The 16951-nt window shown below is 40.5% G+C and overlaps 1 protein-coding gene and 1 pseudogene across 7 annotated transcripts in view; one reads left to right on the top strand and one right to left on the bottom strand.

The window, feature by feature from the left end:
- Positions 1-16951, top strand: part of INPP5F (inositol polyphosphate-5-phosphatase F) — an 84424-nt gene that overhangs the window by 64015 nt on the left and 3458 nt on the right. For 4 of the 7 annotated variants that reach the window (XM_070586914.1, XM_070586750.1, XM_070586968.1 and 1 more), the window contains exons 14-19: positions 3344-3461; positions 5697-5895; positions 13935-14006; positions 15084-15157; positions 15866-15994; positions 16583-16670. In XM_070586914.1, the coding sequence (XP_070443015.1) occupies positions 3344-3461; positions 5697-5895; positions 13935-14006; positions 15084-15157; positions 15866-15994; positions 16583-16670 (680 nt within the window). Of the gene's footprint in view, positions 1-3343; positions 3462-5696; positions 5896-13934; positions 14007-15083; positions 15158-15752; positions 15995-16582; positions 16671-16951 lie in introns of those variants that run through there. The other 3 variants (XR_011530413.1, XM_070586823.1, XM_070587068.1) reach the window with 3 other exon arrangements.
- On the bottom strand, positions 7686-10023 carry LOC139077946 (phosphatase and actin regulator 2-like; annotated as a pseudogene).

Genomic DNA, 16951 nt, shown 5'->3' with positions numbered 1-16951 from the left:
ATATCCTGTGTGCATTGATCAGAAAAATAAATATTGTCAAAATTTTCATACTACTCAAAGCTGTTTATAGATTCAGTGCAATCCCTATCAAAATTCTGGTGGCATTTTTCACAGAAATGGAAAAAATCAATCCTAAAATTTGTGTGGAACCACAAGACCCCTAATAGCCAAAGCAATCTTGCGAAAGAAAAACAAAGCTAGAGGCATCACACTCCCTGATTTCAGACTATATTACAAAGCTATAGTAATCAAAACAATATGGTACTGTCATAAAAACAGACACACAGACCAATGGGACAGAACTGAGAGCCCAGAAATAAACTCACACATATACAATCAACTAATATTTGACAAGAGAGCCAGGAATACTCAATAGGGAAGGGATAGCCTCTTCAATAAATGGTGCTGGCATTAGTCTTTGGGTGGTGAACGTGATGTAGCCTACACAGAAATTGAAATATGATGTACACCTGAAATTTATATAATGTTATAAGCCAATGTTATCTCAATAAAAAAAGTAAAAAACTAAAAATAAAGTTCTTGAGAATATAAAAAAGATGTTGGCAAAATGGGATATTCACATGCAAAAGAATTAAATTGGACCCCTATCAAAATGGATTAAGGACTTAATGTATGACTGAAACTTTCCAGTTTACTCCCACAAGAAAATATAGGAGAAAAGCTCTGTGACATTGGTCCTGGCAGTGACTGTTTGGATGTGACACCAAAAGCATAAGCAAGAAAAGTAAAAATAAACAAGTGGGACTACATCAAACAAAAAAGCTTCTGCACAGCAAAAGAAACAATCAACAAAATGAAAAGACAACCTGTAGAATGGGAGAAAATATTTGCAAACCATATATCTGATAAAGGGTTAATATCCAAAATATGTAAGAAACTCATACAGTTTAATAGCAGAAAAACAAATAATCTGATTAAAAAATGGGCAAAGGACCTGAACAGACATTTTTCCAAAGAAGATATACAAATAGCCAACAGGGACATGAAAAGGTGCTCGACAGCAGTAGTCATCAGGAAGTGCAAATCTAAACCATAATGAGATAGCACCTGACTCGGGTTAGAATGGCTGTTATCAAAAAGACAAGATAACATGTTGGCAAGGATGTGAAGAAAAGGTCACCCTTGTACATCGTTGTGGGAACGTAAATTGGCATAGCCATTATGGAAAACAGTATGGAAGTTCCTCAGAAAGTTGATGCCACATATGGGGCCGGCCCAGTGGCGTAGCAGTTAAGTTTGTGCACTCCACTTTGGCAGCCCAGGGTTCACTGGTTCAGATCCTGGACACAGACCTGCGCACCACTTATCAGGCCATGCTGTGGCAGGCATCCCACATATAAAGGAGAGGAAGATGGGCATGGATGTTAGCTCAGGCCCAATCTTCCTCAGCATTTTAGAAAAGGATTGGTGGCGGATGTTGGCTCAGGACTAATCATCCTCAAAAAAAAAAAAAAAAATTGATACCATATGATCCAGCAATCCCATTTATAGGTATATGCCCAAAGGAAATGAAATTGGTGTCTAGAAGAGATATCTGCACCCCATGTTCATGTGGCATTACTCATAACAGCCAAGACATGGAAACAACCTAAGTGTCCAATACTGGATGAATGGCTAAAGAAAATGTACTCTATTTGTGTGTATTTGATGGAATGTTATTCAGCTATAAAAAAAGAAGGAAATCCTGCCATTTGTGAAAACATGGATGAAGCGTGGGGGCTTTATGTTACATGAAATGAGTCAGACAAAGACAAATACTACATGATCTAACTTATATGTGGAATCTAAAAAAGCCAAACTGATAGAAACAGAGTTGATTGGTGGTTACCAGGGGATGGGGGAAATGGGGAGATGCTGGTCAAAGGGTACAAACTGAGTTATAAGATGAATACATTCTGGGGATCTAATGCACAGCATTGTGACTATCGTTAACAATATTGTATACTTGAAATTTGCTAAGACAGTAGATCTTAAATGTTTTCACCACACATATGTACAAAAAGGAACTATGTAAGGTAATAGATATGTTAACTAACCTTGTTTTTTTCTTGGTGAGGAAGATTGACCCTCAGCTAATAGCTCTTGCCAATCTTCCTCTTTTTTCTTTTTTCCTCCCCAAAGCCCCAGTACATAGTTGTATATTCTAGTTGTAAGTCCTTCTAGTTCTTCTATGTAGGACGCCACCACAGCATGGCTTGATGAACAGTGTGTAGGTCCATGCCCGGGATCCAAACCGGTGCACCCCAGGCCACCAAAGTGGAGCATGAAAACTTAACCACTATGCCACCGGGCTGGCCCCGTTAACTAACCTTAATGTAATGATTTCACTATATATGTATATATACACATATATGAAATCATCACATTGTACACCTTAAACTTATACGATGCATTGTCAATTATATCTCAATAAAGCTGGAAAAAAATATTTATTTTTTTCCTTTGATATTAAACTTCTTTGGACACAACATTCACGTCTCTCTTCTGTAATAGATTCTTATTGCCAAATTAATATTTCCTGTGAATGACTTAACTAATTGGCAACATGTTCTTCCTAAATGGTCAGTTTTAGGACAAGGCCTATTTCTGAGATTGCCTTGGATAGAAATAGTGGGGTTGGGATAGGGTAAAAAGAGACTGTACCTTACTTGCCTTAAGTTTAAATCACCACCTCTTCAGGGACTTGCTCTGACACCTTTGTTGTGAAAAGCACGGGAAACAAAACAATTAAATCTTGATTGGCTCATTCTATAGAGATTGTCATGTGCAGCAAGGTACAGAAGCCTCCGCTCTCTGCATCCACGCATCCACGTACACAGGTGCTCTCTCTGCATACATGCATCCACGTACACAGGTGCTCTATACACATGCACACACACGCAGCTACATACACAGGTGCTCTATACACACACATACACATGTATCCATGTACACAGGTTAAATTCCATTATAATAAACTCTAGGGAACTGTCCACTTGTTCCCACTTCAGAAATTTGTGGGTTTTGAATATCATACCAGTTTGTGGCTTGAAAATCTTTCTCTTGTTTGTTATGTAATAAGTTTTGACCTGTAAATTCTAGAAATTCTGTACTTTGCCAAGAATTGCCTTACGTTAAAGCACCATGTCTAACATAGTATGCTTAGTTAGTTATTTGACATGCTTGGGTCAGAGTCAAATACTAGTAGATAATTTACTTTAAATACATTATTTGGAAATTATGAAAGCCTATAGAATCCCAGTCTTGAATTGAAGGCCCACATTGACTTTGAGAACATTGTTCCGTTTGAATAAATTGTCAAAATGACTTTTTTCCTTGACAGGGTGACTTTACAAGGACCGGAGAAAGAAAGTTAGCAGGAGTCATGAAAGATGGAGTTAACTCAGCAAATAGGTATTACCTGAATCGCTTCAAGGATGCTTACAGGCAAGCTGTTATAGGTAAGGATCATCAATGCCTTTCTTACTTTAAAATTTGTTATTCCTTCCATGACTAACGTTTTACAGAAAACAACTTCATTAACATAGTTCATATGTTTTATAATATACTTGTATTTTCAGATTGAGCCTCTTACCCAATAAAGCAAATTCAAATTCAGATTAGAATTTGAAAATTTTTTTAGGCTGGAGCAACAAAAGGAACCACTCATTTCCTTACGTATTTGTCAGTTTGCTATTCATGTAACAAAAGGCAGGGTTAAGGCTCCTGGAGTATGGAATAAGGTACCCTAAAACCTCTTCAACTGAAAACTCCATGTTCTATTTGTTTTTTCATTACTCAAGGCTGAGAGATGTAACAAGATGATTTTCTTTCCCCATAAGACATTTATCCTATGTTCTTGCTGTGGACAAATACACCATCCTTTGTAAGTATGATTTAATAGGATGTTAAGGTATCAGGTTTAGAGATTATCCTAACCAATTCTTATCATTATTTAGAAGAGGAAATGGAGGGTAGACTGCTTAGTGGAATTCATGAGTTGGCATGTGTTTTTGTTTTTATTTCTGCTGAGGAGGATTAGCTCTGAGCTAACATCTGTGCCAGTCTTCCTCTACTTTATATGTGGGTTGCCACCACAGCGTGGCTGACAAGTGGTATAGGTCCGCACCCGGGATCCAAACCTGCAAACCCAGGCTGCCAAAGCAGAATGCACCGAACTTAACCAGTGTACCACGGGCCAGCCCCATTGGCATGTTTTTAATTTAATTTTTGTGAAAGTATTACCTTATGGAATTAACATCAATGTACAGTGTTCTGGATTAGAAACAAATATAACACCTTGTCCTGGGAATATTTTTAAAATCCTATTTTTTAACCTGATTATTTATCATACGTGAAATAGAAGGGCCTAGACACAGGCTAGTTAGGAATTTGAGGAGTCTTGTGTAAAGAAGTTTGGCTCAGGGGCTGGCCCCGTGGCCGAGTGGTTAAGTTCATGTGCTCAGCTTTGGTGGCCCAGGGTTTTGCCAGTTTGGATCCTGGGCGCGGACATGGCACTGCTCATCAAGCCGTGCTGAGGCGGCGTCCCACATGCCACAACTAGAAGGACCCACAACTAAAAAATATATATATATGTATACAGGGGCTGGCCCCGTGGCTGAGTGGTTAAGTTCGTGCACTCCGCTGCAGGCGGGCCAGTGTTTCGTTGGTTCAAATCCTGGACGCAGACATGGCACTGCTCATCAAACCATGCTGAGGCAGCGTCCCACATGCCACAACTAGAAGGAGCCACAATGAAGAATATACAACTATGTACCGGGGGGCTTGGGGGAGAAAAAGGAAAAAAATAAAATCTTTAAAAAAAAATAGAATATTAAAAAATATATATATACACACAACTATGTACTGGGGGGCTTTGGGGAGAAAAAGGAAAAAAATAAAATCTTAAAAGTTTGGTTCATTTGTCACAGATAGTGTGTGTGTGTGTGTGTGCTGACTCGAAAAGTGGGTTTTAGCAGTTTATTCAAAGAAAAATAAGATACCTTCTGTTGGTTGATCTAGTGACTCATTTATGTCATTGAGGACCCAAGTCTGTCCCCCTCTCAGTTCGACCATCCATAGCATCAGCTTCATCCTGATCCTGAAGCTGGATCTCTTCAAGGTTTAGAAAGAGAGGCTGGTGGCAGTCTGGATTATTGCTCCCCCTTGTAGGGCAAGAGTTTGGCAGATCTGTCACAGAAGCCTCCCCTGGTCTCATTGTCCCAAAAAACTATAGGGAATGGTGTTATAATGATTTGTTAAAGCTTGAGCCTCATGCCGCACCAGGAAGAAGTTAGCTTGTCTACTCAGATCCTTTGCCCATGTTAAAATTGGCTTGTCTTTTTATTATTGAGTTGTGGGAATTCTTTATGTATTCTGGATACAAGTCCCTTATCAGATAGATGATTTGTAAATATTCTCTCTCATTCTGTGGGTTGTCTTTTCACTATCGTGATACTGCCCTTTAAACACAAAAGGTTTTAGTTTTGATGATGTCCAGTTTGTTTCTTTTTTTTCTTTTGTTGCTTGTGATTTTACTGTCATATCTAAAAAGCATACCTAATCCAAGGTCACGAAGATTTATGCGTATGTTTTCTTATAAGACTTTTATTGTTTTAGGTCTTACATTCTCTTTTATTTTTAAAAATGTTTTAGTAAACTAAGATGATGATAGATATTAACACTTTCTACTCTAGATTTGATGCAAGGCATTCCAGTGACAGAAGATCTTTATTCCATATTTACCAAGGAGAAAGAACATGAAGCTTTGCATAAGGAAAATCAGAGAAGCCACCAGGAACTAATTAGCCAGCTCTTACAAAGTTACATGAAGTTACTGCTGCCTGATAATGAAAAGTTCCATGGGGGTTGGGCCCTCATTGACTGTGACCCCAGGTGAGTTGGAGTGGTGTCCTGGTAACTAACGTGCTTAAATTTCTGATGTTGTTAAGGTGTTGTAATTAATGCTAGCAGTTGTCCATAGCTGTGGCCCTGGATGCATGGCACAAGGCAGTTTTTAAATACAGCACTGGTACTAGGGCAAGCTGGCCGAGGCACTCACCTTGAGTGCCAAATTAAGGAGGCACTAAAAAAGTCAGGAATGAAGAGAAATATTTTAATGCAATATTTGACTGAAAAAAATTGCAGCTGGCTGCATGCGTTTTCCCCACTGCCGGAATCTAGGTTTCTTTGTATTAATGCACAAAACTGAGTACAGCAAGAGGTGCAACGATGCTAGTCACTTTGATCAGTTGTAAAGTGGTCCTGGCCTTTCATAAAAAAAATAGGCCAACCAGTGCTTAAGATTGTTTTAACAAAAATCATCCAGTTTTAAGTGGTTCTTCAAAATATCAATGAATGGCAGGATCTAAATTTATCTGCCAGATTGAATGCTTGCTTTTATGCTGAAATCTAAAATTATAATTTTCAATATTATGAATCAAACATTTCAGAAAACTGTAGACCATGTTCTGAGAATAAACAGCTCCATTTAGATTTTATCTTATTTTAAATTGCATATGTTTTTAATAAAAAGGACATAAAACAAGCTTGAACAATTGAATGCAAGGTAGTATTTACATATATTAAAATTAATTAAAAAACAATATTGACTGTAGGTTCATAGGGGAACATTCCATACTTTTATTTCCTGGATTGTTTTGATAGTCAATATTATATGTATATATGCAATTTGTGGACTCTTAAAATAAGAGATGAGGTTTTCCTACACACAACTTAGCAAAAATTTCTGTGCTCTTATAAGTCATTTGGTAAAAATTTTTTTGATTCATGGACCTTAGTGTTTTTTTCTTTTTTTAAAATAACGGCCGTCCAACTTAATGCAGCACCAAAAGAAAAAAGGTAGTACTCTTAATTCCCATTCAGAAATATCTGCATGTAGCACACCTGCATTTTGCTTGAGTTTTAACTTTGCACTTCAGTTTTTTAAAGGTCATGATTGTCAGTATCATTTTCCTTAGATCAAATATTTTTATTTGCACTTTGGAGATAACTGAAATAGGGAAAGACCAAAAGGTTCATTTCCAAAGCTATTTTGTAAAGTCACATTACATCTGATTTTATTTCCAATCCTGTAACTCTTGTGTAAAGTGGGTATCCTGGGTTAGGAGTATAAAAAAAATGTAAAGTGTGTTCAGCTATGCTAGGTGAAGCTTGCAACACAATTTGGGTGAGCATGCTTATAAAGTGTCAGTAGAATTCTCTTGCATTCAAGAAAAAGGTGCATGAAAACACTCAGGCTTCTTTCTGACAACTGGACTCACTGGTACAACATAAATTAATGATACTATGTTGTACCAAAATAATAATGAAACAAGATGAGTTTTCTAAGATTAGGTCTTTACGAAATCCTTGTTGGGTAGTTAGATTTCCAAACCCCATAATAAGTTCCCAGCCGCCAAATGCCTACTTCAGAAATACAATTGTGCTTCAGTTTTCTCTTTTTTTCATTAACGTGATGAAATACTTCTCGTTTTTTCTGATTTTTCGACTCCCACCCCCCTCTACTGGCCAGCAATTGCACTCCTCATTTTTCTTTAATCCTGCACTATAAAATTTGGCTTTCTGCTAACAGAGAGCCGGTGACTGTCCTCTGCTCATCTTTGGTTAAATCTCCTGATGAAGAATAACTTACATCAGTAGCACATGCTAGACAGCAAGTGTCACTGCATCCTTCCCTTTGCTTGTTGGCCCCATTTGGGTTATAAAAAGCAGAGCCCACACTTCCTTCACTGCAAGTTAAGCTTTCAAATTCCAGTGCATTATCAGGTTTTCAGTAAGTGGTGTTACTCTCAAAGATTATCAATCTCTGTTTCCAAATAGTCTCTCATTTCAAGACGGATGATGAAACGTTTGAGTGCTGCCATTGCTGTGCTTCTAAGTTCATTTAGCTCTGTACTTATTGCTGCCTTGTCTGTAGGTCTTACCCTGGCCCAGGGCTTGTGCCTGGTGGTCCTAATCAGGGGAATTAGTGACCTACGCACTCCTTAAACACCAAGATCCTTTGTGCTTGTGGCTCTGTCACTGTGGGTCTCAGCCCAAGCTTTCTGTTGAGTTTGCCCTTTAGTTCCAGTTTTGCTGCTGCTTCTGCTGCTTCCTTCTTTTGTTTTCAGATATTTCTTTGCTCAGATTCTTGAGTTGTGGTCTCTGGCTAAGTCTCCTATTTCTAACTTGTTCTTGCATTCCCTGCCTTTCCAGATGTCACTGCAAGATGTTTGGTCTTCTAATTCTTTCTTAGATGGTCTGTTGTTAAACTTGATTGTGAGAGTATCCCTTTGCCTATTTTACTTGCCAAAGCATATTCACCACTGCCATCCTTGCCCTCTTCTTCTTCCTCATGGTTATTGGTGGACAGAATAGGCCCATCAGAGTCAGAGTCATGGGCATAGTGATGCCCTTTGACCTTCATCCTATGGGACAATGAAAGATGCTGAAGATTGTCCCATCAGCCCAGGTCTCCTTGGCTGAGATGCTGCCTTCCCTGTCTTGTTGGTGCTAACACGTAAGCCAGTGCTGATTGAGAATGGTTCTGTGTGTTGATTCTTCAGTACAGACACTGACTTAGGTCTCGGAGAGATGGGCAGGGAACTCCTCTGCTAACCAGGACAACAGGAGTGTCTTGAGGGAATGACGTACTGATTTTTAAGAAGAGGAGGGGGGATGGGGGCAGTGAGAGCCACAGACTTGTGGAATTTATCTGTAGTTTGCTCCTTGGTGACAGGGACAGACTGCTCAGGTTTGAGACTTTTCACTCTGGTCTCGGAAGAATGTCCTGTAAGGTTGACCACACCAGAAGTGGTTGTGTTTGACAACAGTTGAGGCATTAGCTGCTTGCTAGTTTTTTTCTTGCCCTCTGTGGTTCCCACTGTTATTGTTTTACTAGAAACTGCTCCTTTGAAGCTTTGGGACAGGATGATGTGGATGGAGTAGGTAGTGAAGCTGATGCTTTGGAACCAGTGACTTTGCAGGTCATGTTTTGGCTTGGTGGCTTGTGTAGAAGGCTGGGGCTTGCCTACCAGGAGTCTTGGTATCTTTGTTTTAATTAGAGGCACTTCACCATGATGTGGCTGGTGCCAGCGTGGGCCCCTGTGGGAGGCACAGGTGTTTAGGTTTGGGCCTTGGAGGAGCTGGAGCAGGAGCTACCAGTGTTTCACAGTGGTCTTCTGTCTTTTTCTCTTCTGCCTTTTCTTCTAGAGGCGATGCTTTTTCAGATACAGAACTATTACCATGTTCAGATTTCACTGCATTTTCCTCTCAGGTGGATTATTCTCTGATGGGTATCATGTGCCCATTTGAATTTCTAAAGTTAACTGTGTGTTTCCATCTTGATTAGACAGTTCTTTAAGAACTCTCCTTCTTATTAGCTCCTCTCTACTTTGTCTTGTGGTTATCATCCTTTTTTTCCCTTTTCTTTTTAAATTAAGGTAACATTGATTTATAAGATTATATAAATTTCAAGTATATATTATTATTACCATTCTTTCTAATACTGCTGAGATTTCTTTAAATTTGCCACTGGTACTTTTCTTCATTTGCAAGGCTTACAGATTTTCCAGATGGTAGATAGTTTTCCCTTTGTCTTGAAGGGAGATGTTGGGAACCTGCTCTTGGGCTATCTCAGTTTGCTATAGAACCTTTGTACAGTCAGTCAGCTGAGTTGGGGATGTGGACCCGGAACAGGCAGACTGGTGGAGGACAACCAGAGGTATGGCTGTCGGGGCTCAGGTCCCTGGACAGCCAGCTGTCAGTGGACTTGGGGGCTTTAGCAGTCGGCGCCTGCCTGCCTCCCTGAGCCATCCACTCCTGTGCTTGTGTGTTATGTATGGTTTTTAAAAACACACTTATTGAGATATAATTCATATATTATACAATTCACCCATTTAAAGTATACAATTCAGTGGTTTTTAGAATATTGAGAGTTGTGCAACCATCACCACAGTCAATTTTAGAACATTTTTATCACCACAAAGAGAAGCCACAGACTCTTTAGCTGTCACTCTTCTATCCCCCTAAACACCCCCAGCCCAGAGCAACCACTAATCTACTTCTGTCTCTCTGAATTTGCCTATTCTGGATATTTCATATAAATGGGATCATATAATATGTGGCCTTTTGTGACTGGCTTCATTCACTTAGCATAATATTTTCATGGTTCATGCATCTTGTAGCATGTATTAGAATGCCATTCCTTTTTATGGCTGAATAGTATTCCATTGTATGGATACACCACATTTTGTTTATCCATTCTTCCGTTGATGGGCATTTAAGTTGTTTCTACCTTCTGGCAATTGTAAATAGTGATGCTTGTGAATAATCACGTATAAGTTTTTGATTGAACATATGTTTTTCTTTTGGGTATATACCTAGAAGTGGAAGTTGCTGGGTCATGTGTAATTCTGTGAACTTTTGAGAAACCACCGAACTATTTTCCACAGTGGCTGCACTATTTTACATCGCCCCCAGCAATGTTTGAGGGTTCCAGTTTTTCCATGTCCTCACTAACACTTGTTATTTTCCATTTTTTTATTGTGGTCTGCTAATGAGTGTGAAGGTGGTATCACTGTGGTTTTGATTTGCATTCCCCTAGTGACAAATGATGTTAAGGATTTTTTCTTGTACTTGTTGGTCATTTATATATCTTCCTTAGAGAAATGTCTATTCAAATCCTTTGCCCATTTTTAAAATAGGGTGTGTGTCTTTTTGTTGAGTTGTGGCACATGTTTTTGTAAACAAAAGTTTTACAAGGACTAGGGCTGGGGTTAGGCTAATAAGACAGGGTTGTCGAAGTGCAGGATCCGGATCCTGTCTTTATTTAAAATATCAGTGTTTTGTTCATCATGATATTTTTGCATTAGTTTGGTTTTTTAAAATACCGCACTGAAAAATTATCTTGATGGCTGAGTTTTTTGGCACCCCCTTAAATTTTCTGCTAGAGACCGGTCCCTCACTGGTCTCACTGCAGTCCCAGCCCTGTTTAAATATCTGACAGAAAAATAGTCTTGGCAAGCAGTTTACAAGGAGCCCTACGCGGGGCAGCAAGAAGGGCTGCCGTTCCCTTCTTAGCCTCCCAGCTCTCCCCTTGGAACTGCCCAGCACAGCCCTGGCCGGGTGCTTGGTTTCTGCCTCCTCCGTGCACACCCGGTGCCCCCTCGCGGCCCCGGCCATTTTCTCTTCTGACACGCGCACAGCTCAGTGTATTAACGCGTAGACAGCCTCCGGGCGCTCCAGCCCCTCGGTGTCCGTTCCTTGAGCCCCCGCGGCCCCAGCTGCCGCAGGACGAGCTCCGCCCGGAATGACAGGCGCCGGAGGTGCGCAGCGGCCGGAGGGGGTCCTAACCGCGAAGGGAGGTCGGCGCCCTGTGCGCGTACCCTCGGCATCTCACAAGCCCACTCTATCTGTCCGGCTCTCTTTGACCCGCCTTCCTACCCCGAGAGTAGATCACTTCTCTACCGCGAGCGTGCGGCAGCCGCGCTCTTAGGCATGTGAGGGTGCCAGGGACAGACGCCTGGTCTCCGTGTTGCGGCCTGCCCTCCAGTGTCCCTTCCAGCGGCGGGGACCACTCCGTCACTAAGGAGCGTGCCAGCTCTCTTAAGGATTAGGATCGGGCAGGTGTCCGAGACCTGCGGCCACCTCGGCGCCCCTCGCAGGCGGGCTGGGGTCAGTCCCCTCACGGGGTGGGAGGGGAGCTGGGTGCGCAGGGCTTGCCGCACATGCGTGCCGGGCGCGTGCCGCGGCGGAAGTGGGCGGCCGGAAGTAGGACGTGTTCCTGGGCGGGGCTTGGCGCGGAGGCGCTGCAGTTGCCGCAGTCGCCACAGTCGTCGCAGTCGCTGCAGACGTCGGGTCGGGTGCGGGAGGTTTTGAGTGAGCTTCGACTCATCGACGGACGGGCGGACAGACGGACTGACGAGATGCCGCGCTCGCACCGGCCTCCGCCGGCTGCTCAGCGGCCCGCCAGCTCCGCCAGTAACGCCGCCGAGCCCAAGCCTGAGGGCGGCAGCCTGGCGACGACTTTCAAGATTTTTCTCCTTTTTGCAGGACTTATGGTTAAAGTTCCTGTGGGGTTATATTTTTCCTGTAAATTACTCCTTTTCCAAAGTCTCCTGTTGTTGTCCCCTGACGACAGTGGCTTTTACGCAACCATTGTCGCAGTGGTGGGGCTGCATGTGGTCCTGTCCGTTTTCGTCTTCATAGTGTGGAAGGAGGGCTGGCCCGACTGGCGGGAAAATAAGGACGAGTAGAGCACTGGCGAGCTGCAGACGGGGGGCGGGGGGCTGAGGGGGTCTTTCTTTTGCTGTTCGTGCTACAAACCGTGTCTGTGTTGGGGGGGGGGCGGATGGGGAGGGCGACTACTCACTGCAGCTCAAATTCAAGTACAAATGGGGGGGGGGCTGACGTGTTTCTCGACCGCCTTGTCGTGCCAAGTGCTTTCCATTAAGGACATCATATTTTCGACTGAGGATCACGTTTGACTGATGTAAATATCAATACCGAAGTAGGAAGCTAGGATTAAGTTACCCTAATTAGTAGCAGTAGTAGACTTTCGTGTTAGCATGTGTGTCGTGACGTAGTTTTCCTGGCTTGGCTCGAGCACCAGTTTCCGAGCGCACGTAAGTATCCGCGCGAGCTCAGGTGCCCCGGCGGCGTCTCTCTCTCTGTCTCTCTGAAGCGGCCAGCATCGCGGAGTCTGTGCTTTGATTGATTGGTTAGTGCTCACATTTTGGATCAATCTGCGTACTCCGGTTCTGGCATCGCATCATCTCACTCGTATTTTTCGGCATATTCGAAGTGCAAATTTAGATGAATTTGTTTTAGATTAAGACTGTTGAGTTATGCTGCAGCGAGGTGCCAGGGATGTAAAACACTGCGGTTTAAGAATTTGGTAAATTTTTCTCTGCAGAACCGGTTGAACAATGACCTCATTCTTATGCAGATGAAGTGGGTGACTTAAATTCCGTCTGCAAATGATTTTTTTCCCCTTCTGTTTACCATTTGTTTTTTCAGTAGCGTTTTGGTAAGTCTTGGCAAATAGGTGTGAGATTCTAAGCAGAAATGTCCACTCTTACAGTGCAATTTGGGGACCAATAGAAGAACGCAGATTAATTTCCACCTTTTGATTGCAAAGGCTGTTACTAACATTAGAGGAAAAGTTTTGAGTTCAGATTCTGCCTCTGTTGTCTGTTATTAGTAGATTTTATGCGTTGACCATTTTCTTATTCGCGACCTTACAAATACATGTATCTTACTGTAGTTTTGGTTTAATGGTTCATCAGCACTTACCTAATGTCTAACCCTTATTCTGATGTTTGATTTTTGGGTGGAGGTAAAATAGGGCAAAATGGATTTAGAAAGAGGAAATGTTTACTTGTTCCTTAAAAGCCAAGTAAATTAATCTATTGTAAGAAAAATGCAAAGTAGCTTTGGGCTTGGTTCCACTTTTACTCGTAAATGTTGTATTTATGTAGAATTCTTTCAAAGGATGCAGTCTACATGAGTGTAAAAATATCCTAAATGTGCAGTGTGGTTTTGAAGGCTGGGTCATGTGAGAGAATCTGGACAATTTCTCCCTTCTGATCCCGCCCCCCTGCCCACCCCCCCCCCCCCCCCATTATCCCGTTTCCTGAGTGCTCCCTCCTCCTTGGCTGCTCTCACTGAGGGGCCTCTCAGCTCCATTCCTTCCCTCTGCCTTTCCCCACTCCTTCCCAAATTGGGTCGTTTTATTTTTTCTCTTAATTTCCAAATGGATAGATTGGATGCATTTAACATCAGAAGTAGGATTCATTGATTATTTGATTTGTTTTGTTTTGTTTTGTACCTTGACCAATCTTTTATCATTAGTGGCTCTGCTGTAGGAGTAAGCTTGGCAAAAATGCAGATGAAAGTGAAAATATTTAATTCCCGGTGTTGTGTTTGTTTAGCCTCATCGATGCTACTCACAGAGATGTGGATGTGCTGTTACTACTTTCTAACTCTGCCTACTACGTGGCCTAGTAAGTTGCTTATTAATTTAAAGCTTTTAATTTTGTTTTTTAAATTTGGGTAAATTTTCTTTTTAGAATTTATAACAAAAAAATTTTTAAGAATATGGTTTTCTACTATATTTTAAGAAACTTCAAAGAACCTCTTTACATAACTGTTACATCACTCTGACTTACTTTTTACTAAGTTGAAAATGTGATTTTAGAGTTAGAATCAGCACATTTATCTAATAATGTTCTTTTAGCATTTAGTAGTAGTTTCTGTATATCTCCCAAGTTTTGATGTACTTAATATATTTTTATTATTAATGACCATATATCATTGTTTTTATTACTATAGCATTGTTAAATATTTCCATTGTTAGGCATTGAAATACTTCCCCTTTCTGCTATTATGAATGATATAGCTGTCTTTGTGCAGATAATTTTGTGTGTGCATGCACATGCATGCACTTCTCTTTGGTTCCAAGGTTATGATGAATTTGTATGACTTTTGTGGTTTATTGCCAGGTTGATGTCTAGCAGTTAACAATGCCACTAGCAAAAATACACATCTTCCTCCTAGCCTTACCAGTATTGACTTTTATTTTTTTCTAAGTAAATATTTGCTTTCTTTTTGGTCTTGTGTGAACTGCCATTTTTTTAGTCATTGTCCCAAGTGCCTCGTGGCATTGACCATATGAATTTTTCATTCTTGATTTTGGATATGAGATTTATCTGTTGTATTCACAATTACAGAGCTTCAGTATGTGTATGTATGTGTGTTTTTCCTTTCTTTTAGGTTAAGTTTTAGGTTTGTTGGTCTTTTTGGTAAAAGTTTTTATAAAACTGAAATTATTTTTGCTTTGTAATTGATTTCTTCTAGTGTAAGATCTATACACTGATTTTCCTTTAGCTATTGAACTATATATGTTAATCTCATTTCATCTAGTTTTTAAAATATTTATGTTCAGCTCTTTAACTACTCTAGAATGTATTGTGCTGTGGATGATTTTAACTACATAGTAGTTGCTACTATTATATCTCAGCTGACAAGCCAAGTATGCTTTTGATTTTAATCCTCATTTTACTCCCTTTCCCTTTATCTAGTTATGATGATGAAGTTGATAAGGTAAACCAGTATCAACGGCTAAGTCTAGAAGACCTGGAAAAAATAGAAATAGGTAAATTTTAACATACTAACCAAGTCATAGAATACCGTTTCTTCCATGAGTGGGTCAAATTATTTAAGCAACTGGTAACATCTTATTAGAACCAGAAAGGAATATCCCTAGTAGTCTTATTTCTTTTTCTTTTTTTAATTTAATTAATTTATTTTTTGAGGAAGATTAGCCCTGAGCTAATATCTGCCACCAATCCTCCTCTTTTTGCTGAGGAAGATTGGCCCTGAGCCAACATCCGTACCCGTCTTCCTCTATTTTATATGTGGGAGGCCTGCCACAACATGGCTTAATGAGCGGTGCGTAGGTCCATGCCCGGGATCCGAACTGGTGAACCCCAGGCCACCAAAGCAGAGCAGGCAAACTTAACCACTACGCCACTGGGCCAGCTCTCTAGTAGTCTCTTTCTTGACGCCCTTCTATTCTTTAGAGATGAGTGATGGCTATAATCTAATAATAGCTGTATTGTTATTACTTACCTTGTGAAGATTAACCCAGGGATCAAGAAAGTTGAAATATTTGAGACTGAAGGTGTTTTTTGTAGCTTCATCAAACCAAATTGTCACAATAAGCTTGTATTTTGTGTGCTTTCATTTAGATTATGAAGAAAATGTGCTAAATACCTGATTGATGATTGTGTTGGTCTTTTGAAGATATAGAAGAAAGTGAATGTTATGTGAAAGATTTACACATATTCATTTGGGTCTTTAGGTCCTGAACCCACTCTTTTTGGTAAGCCAAAGTTCTCCTGCATGCGATTGCACTACAGATATAAGGAAGCAAGTGGCTATTTCCACACGCTGAGAGCTGTAATGCGCAATCCAGAAGAGGATGGAAAAGGTAATGAAGAGATGAAAGTATTCAGTGATAACTTTTTATCTGCTCTCATAGGCCCAAATGGAATTGAGACAGTACATACCATGACCAACTGCATGATTCTGGAAATAGCTTTGTGACTTGAGACCTTGAAAAAGCAGCTTTGTTCCCAGCAACGCAGGGAGATTATTTGAACTAATGATGTAGTTTGGGGCAAGGGAATCCATAATGGGAATTCTCAGTGTGTTTGGCCATATTGTTGCCAGGGCTTTTCCCACCACATTGTGCTTCTTGTGAATAGTAGTCAGGGACCATGCGTCTCCTGTTCACATCTATTGCCTTGGCATCTAGCCCAGTGTTTGGACAGCTGAATTAGTATAAACTTTTTATTCCAATTGATTTTGTTCTTTTGTTCTTTATTTACTTTTCTGTTAAAGAACATTTTGAATTAGTGGGGGGAGTAATGAATAAGTAGTAGTTTTCTGTAAATTGTGGCAAATAAATTTGTATTTAATTGTAAAACCACAAATTTCATTTAGGGTTCTGAGTTAGAACTACTGTTGTTTTAGTATTTTTTGGAGAAGCTGGCAAGCATTTATATTTGGGTTTCAGATACCCTTCAGTGCATTGCAGAGATGCTGCAGATCACCAAGCAAGCCATGGGATTAGATGTACCTATAATTGAGAAAAAACTTGAGAGGTGAGTATACTACTTTGATTTTCTCTCAAGAATAAGGACATTATCATCCAGTCTTATTTCCTTAGAAGTATTTGTAAGGGGAGGAGAAATCACATGCTGTGTTGGTATTTAGAGAGGGAAGTATCAAATTTCTGTGGATCAAAAGAAAATACTTTTTGTTTAAATTATGGCCACAAGTGATATATTTAAAAACTCTTAAATATACTTTTAAGAGAAGGAACGTTATATTTAAATAACTTTGTAGAGAATACAGCCAGTATGTTTTAAACATACTGTAACTG

The sequence above is a fragment of the Equus przewalskii genome, chromosome 1 (assembly GCF_037783145.1).
Source record: "Equus przewalskii isolate Varuska chromosome 1, EquPr2, whole genome shotgun sequence".
Classification (NCBI taxonomy): Eukaryota; Metazoa; Chordata; class Mammalia; order Perissodactyla; family Equidae; genus Equus; species Equus przewalskii.
Note: the sequence above shows the minus strand (reverse complement) of the source record. Positions and strands in the feature narration are given on the sequence as shown.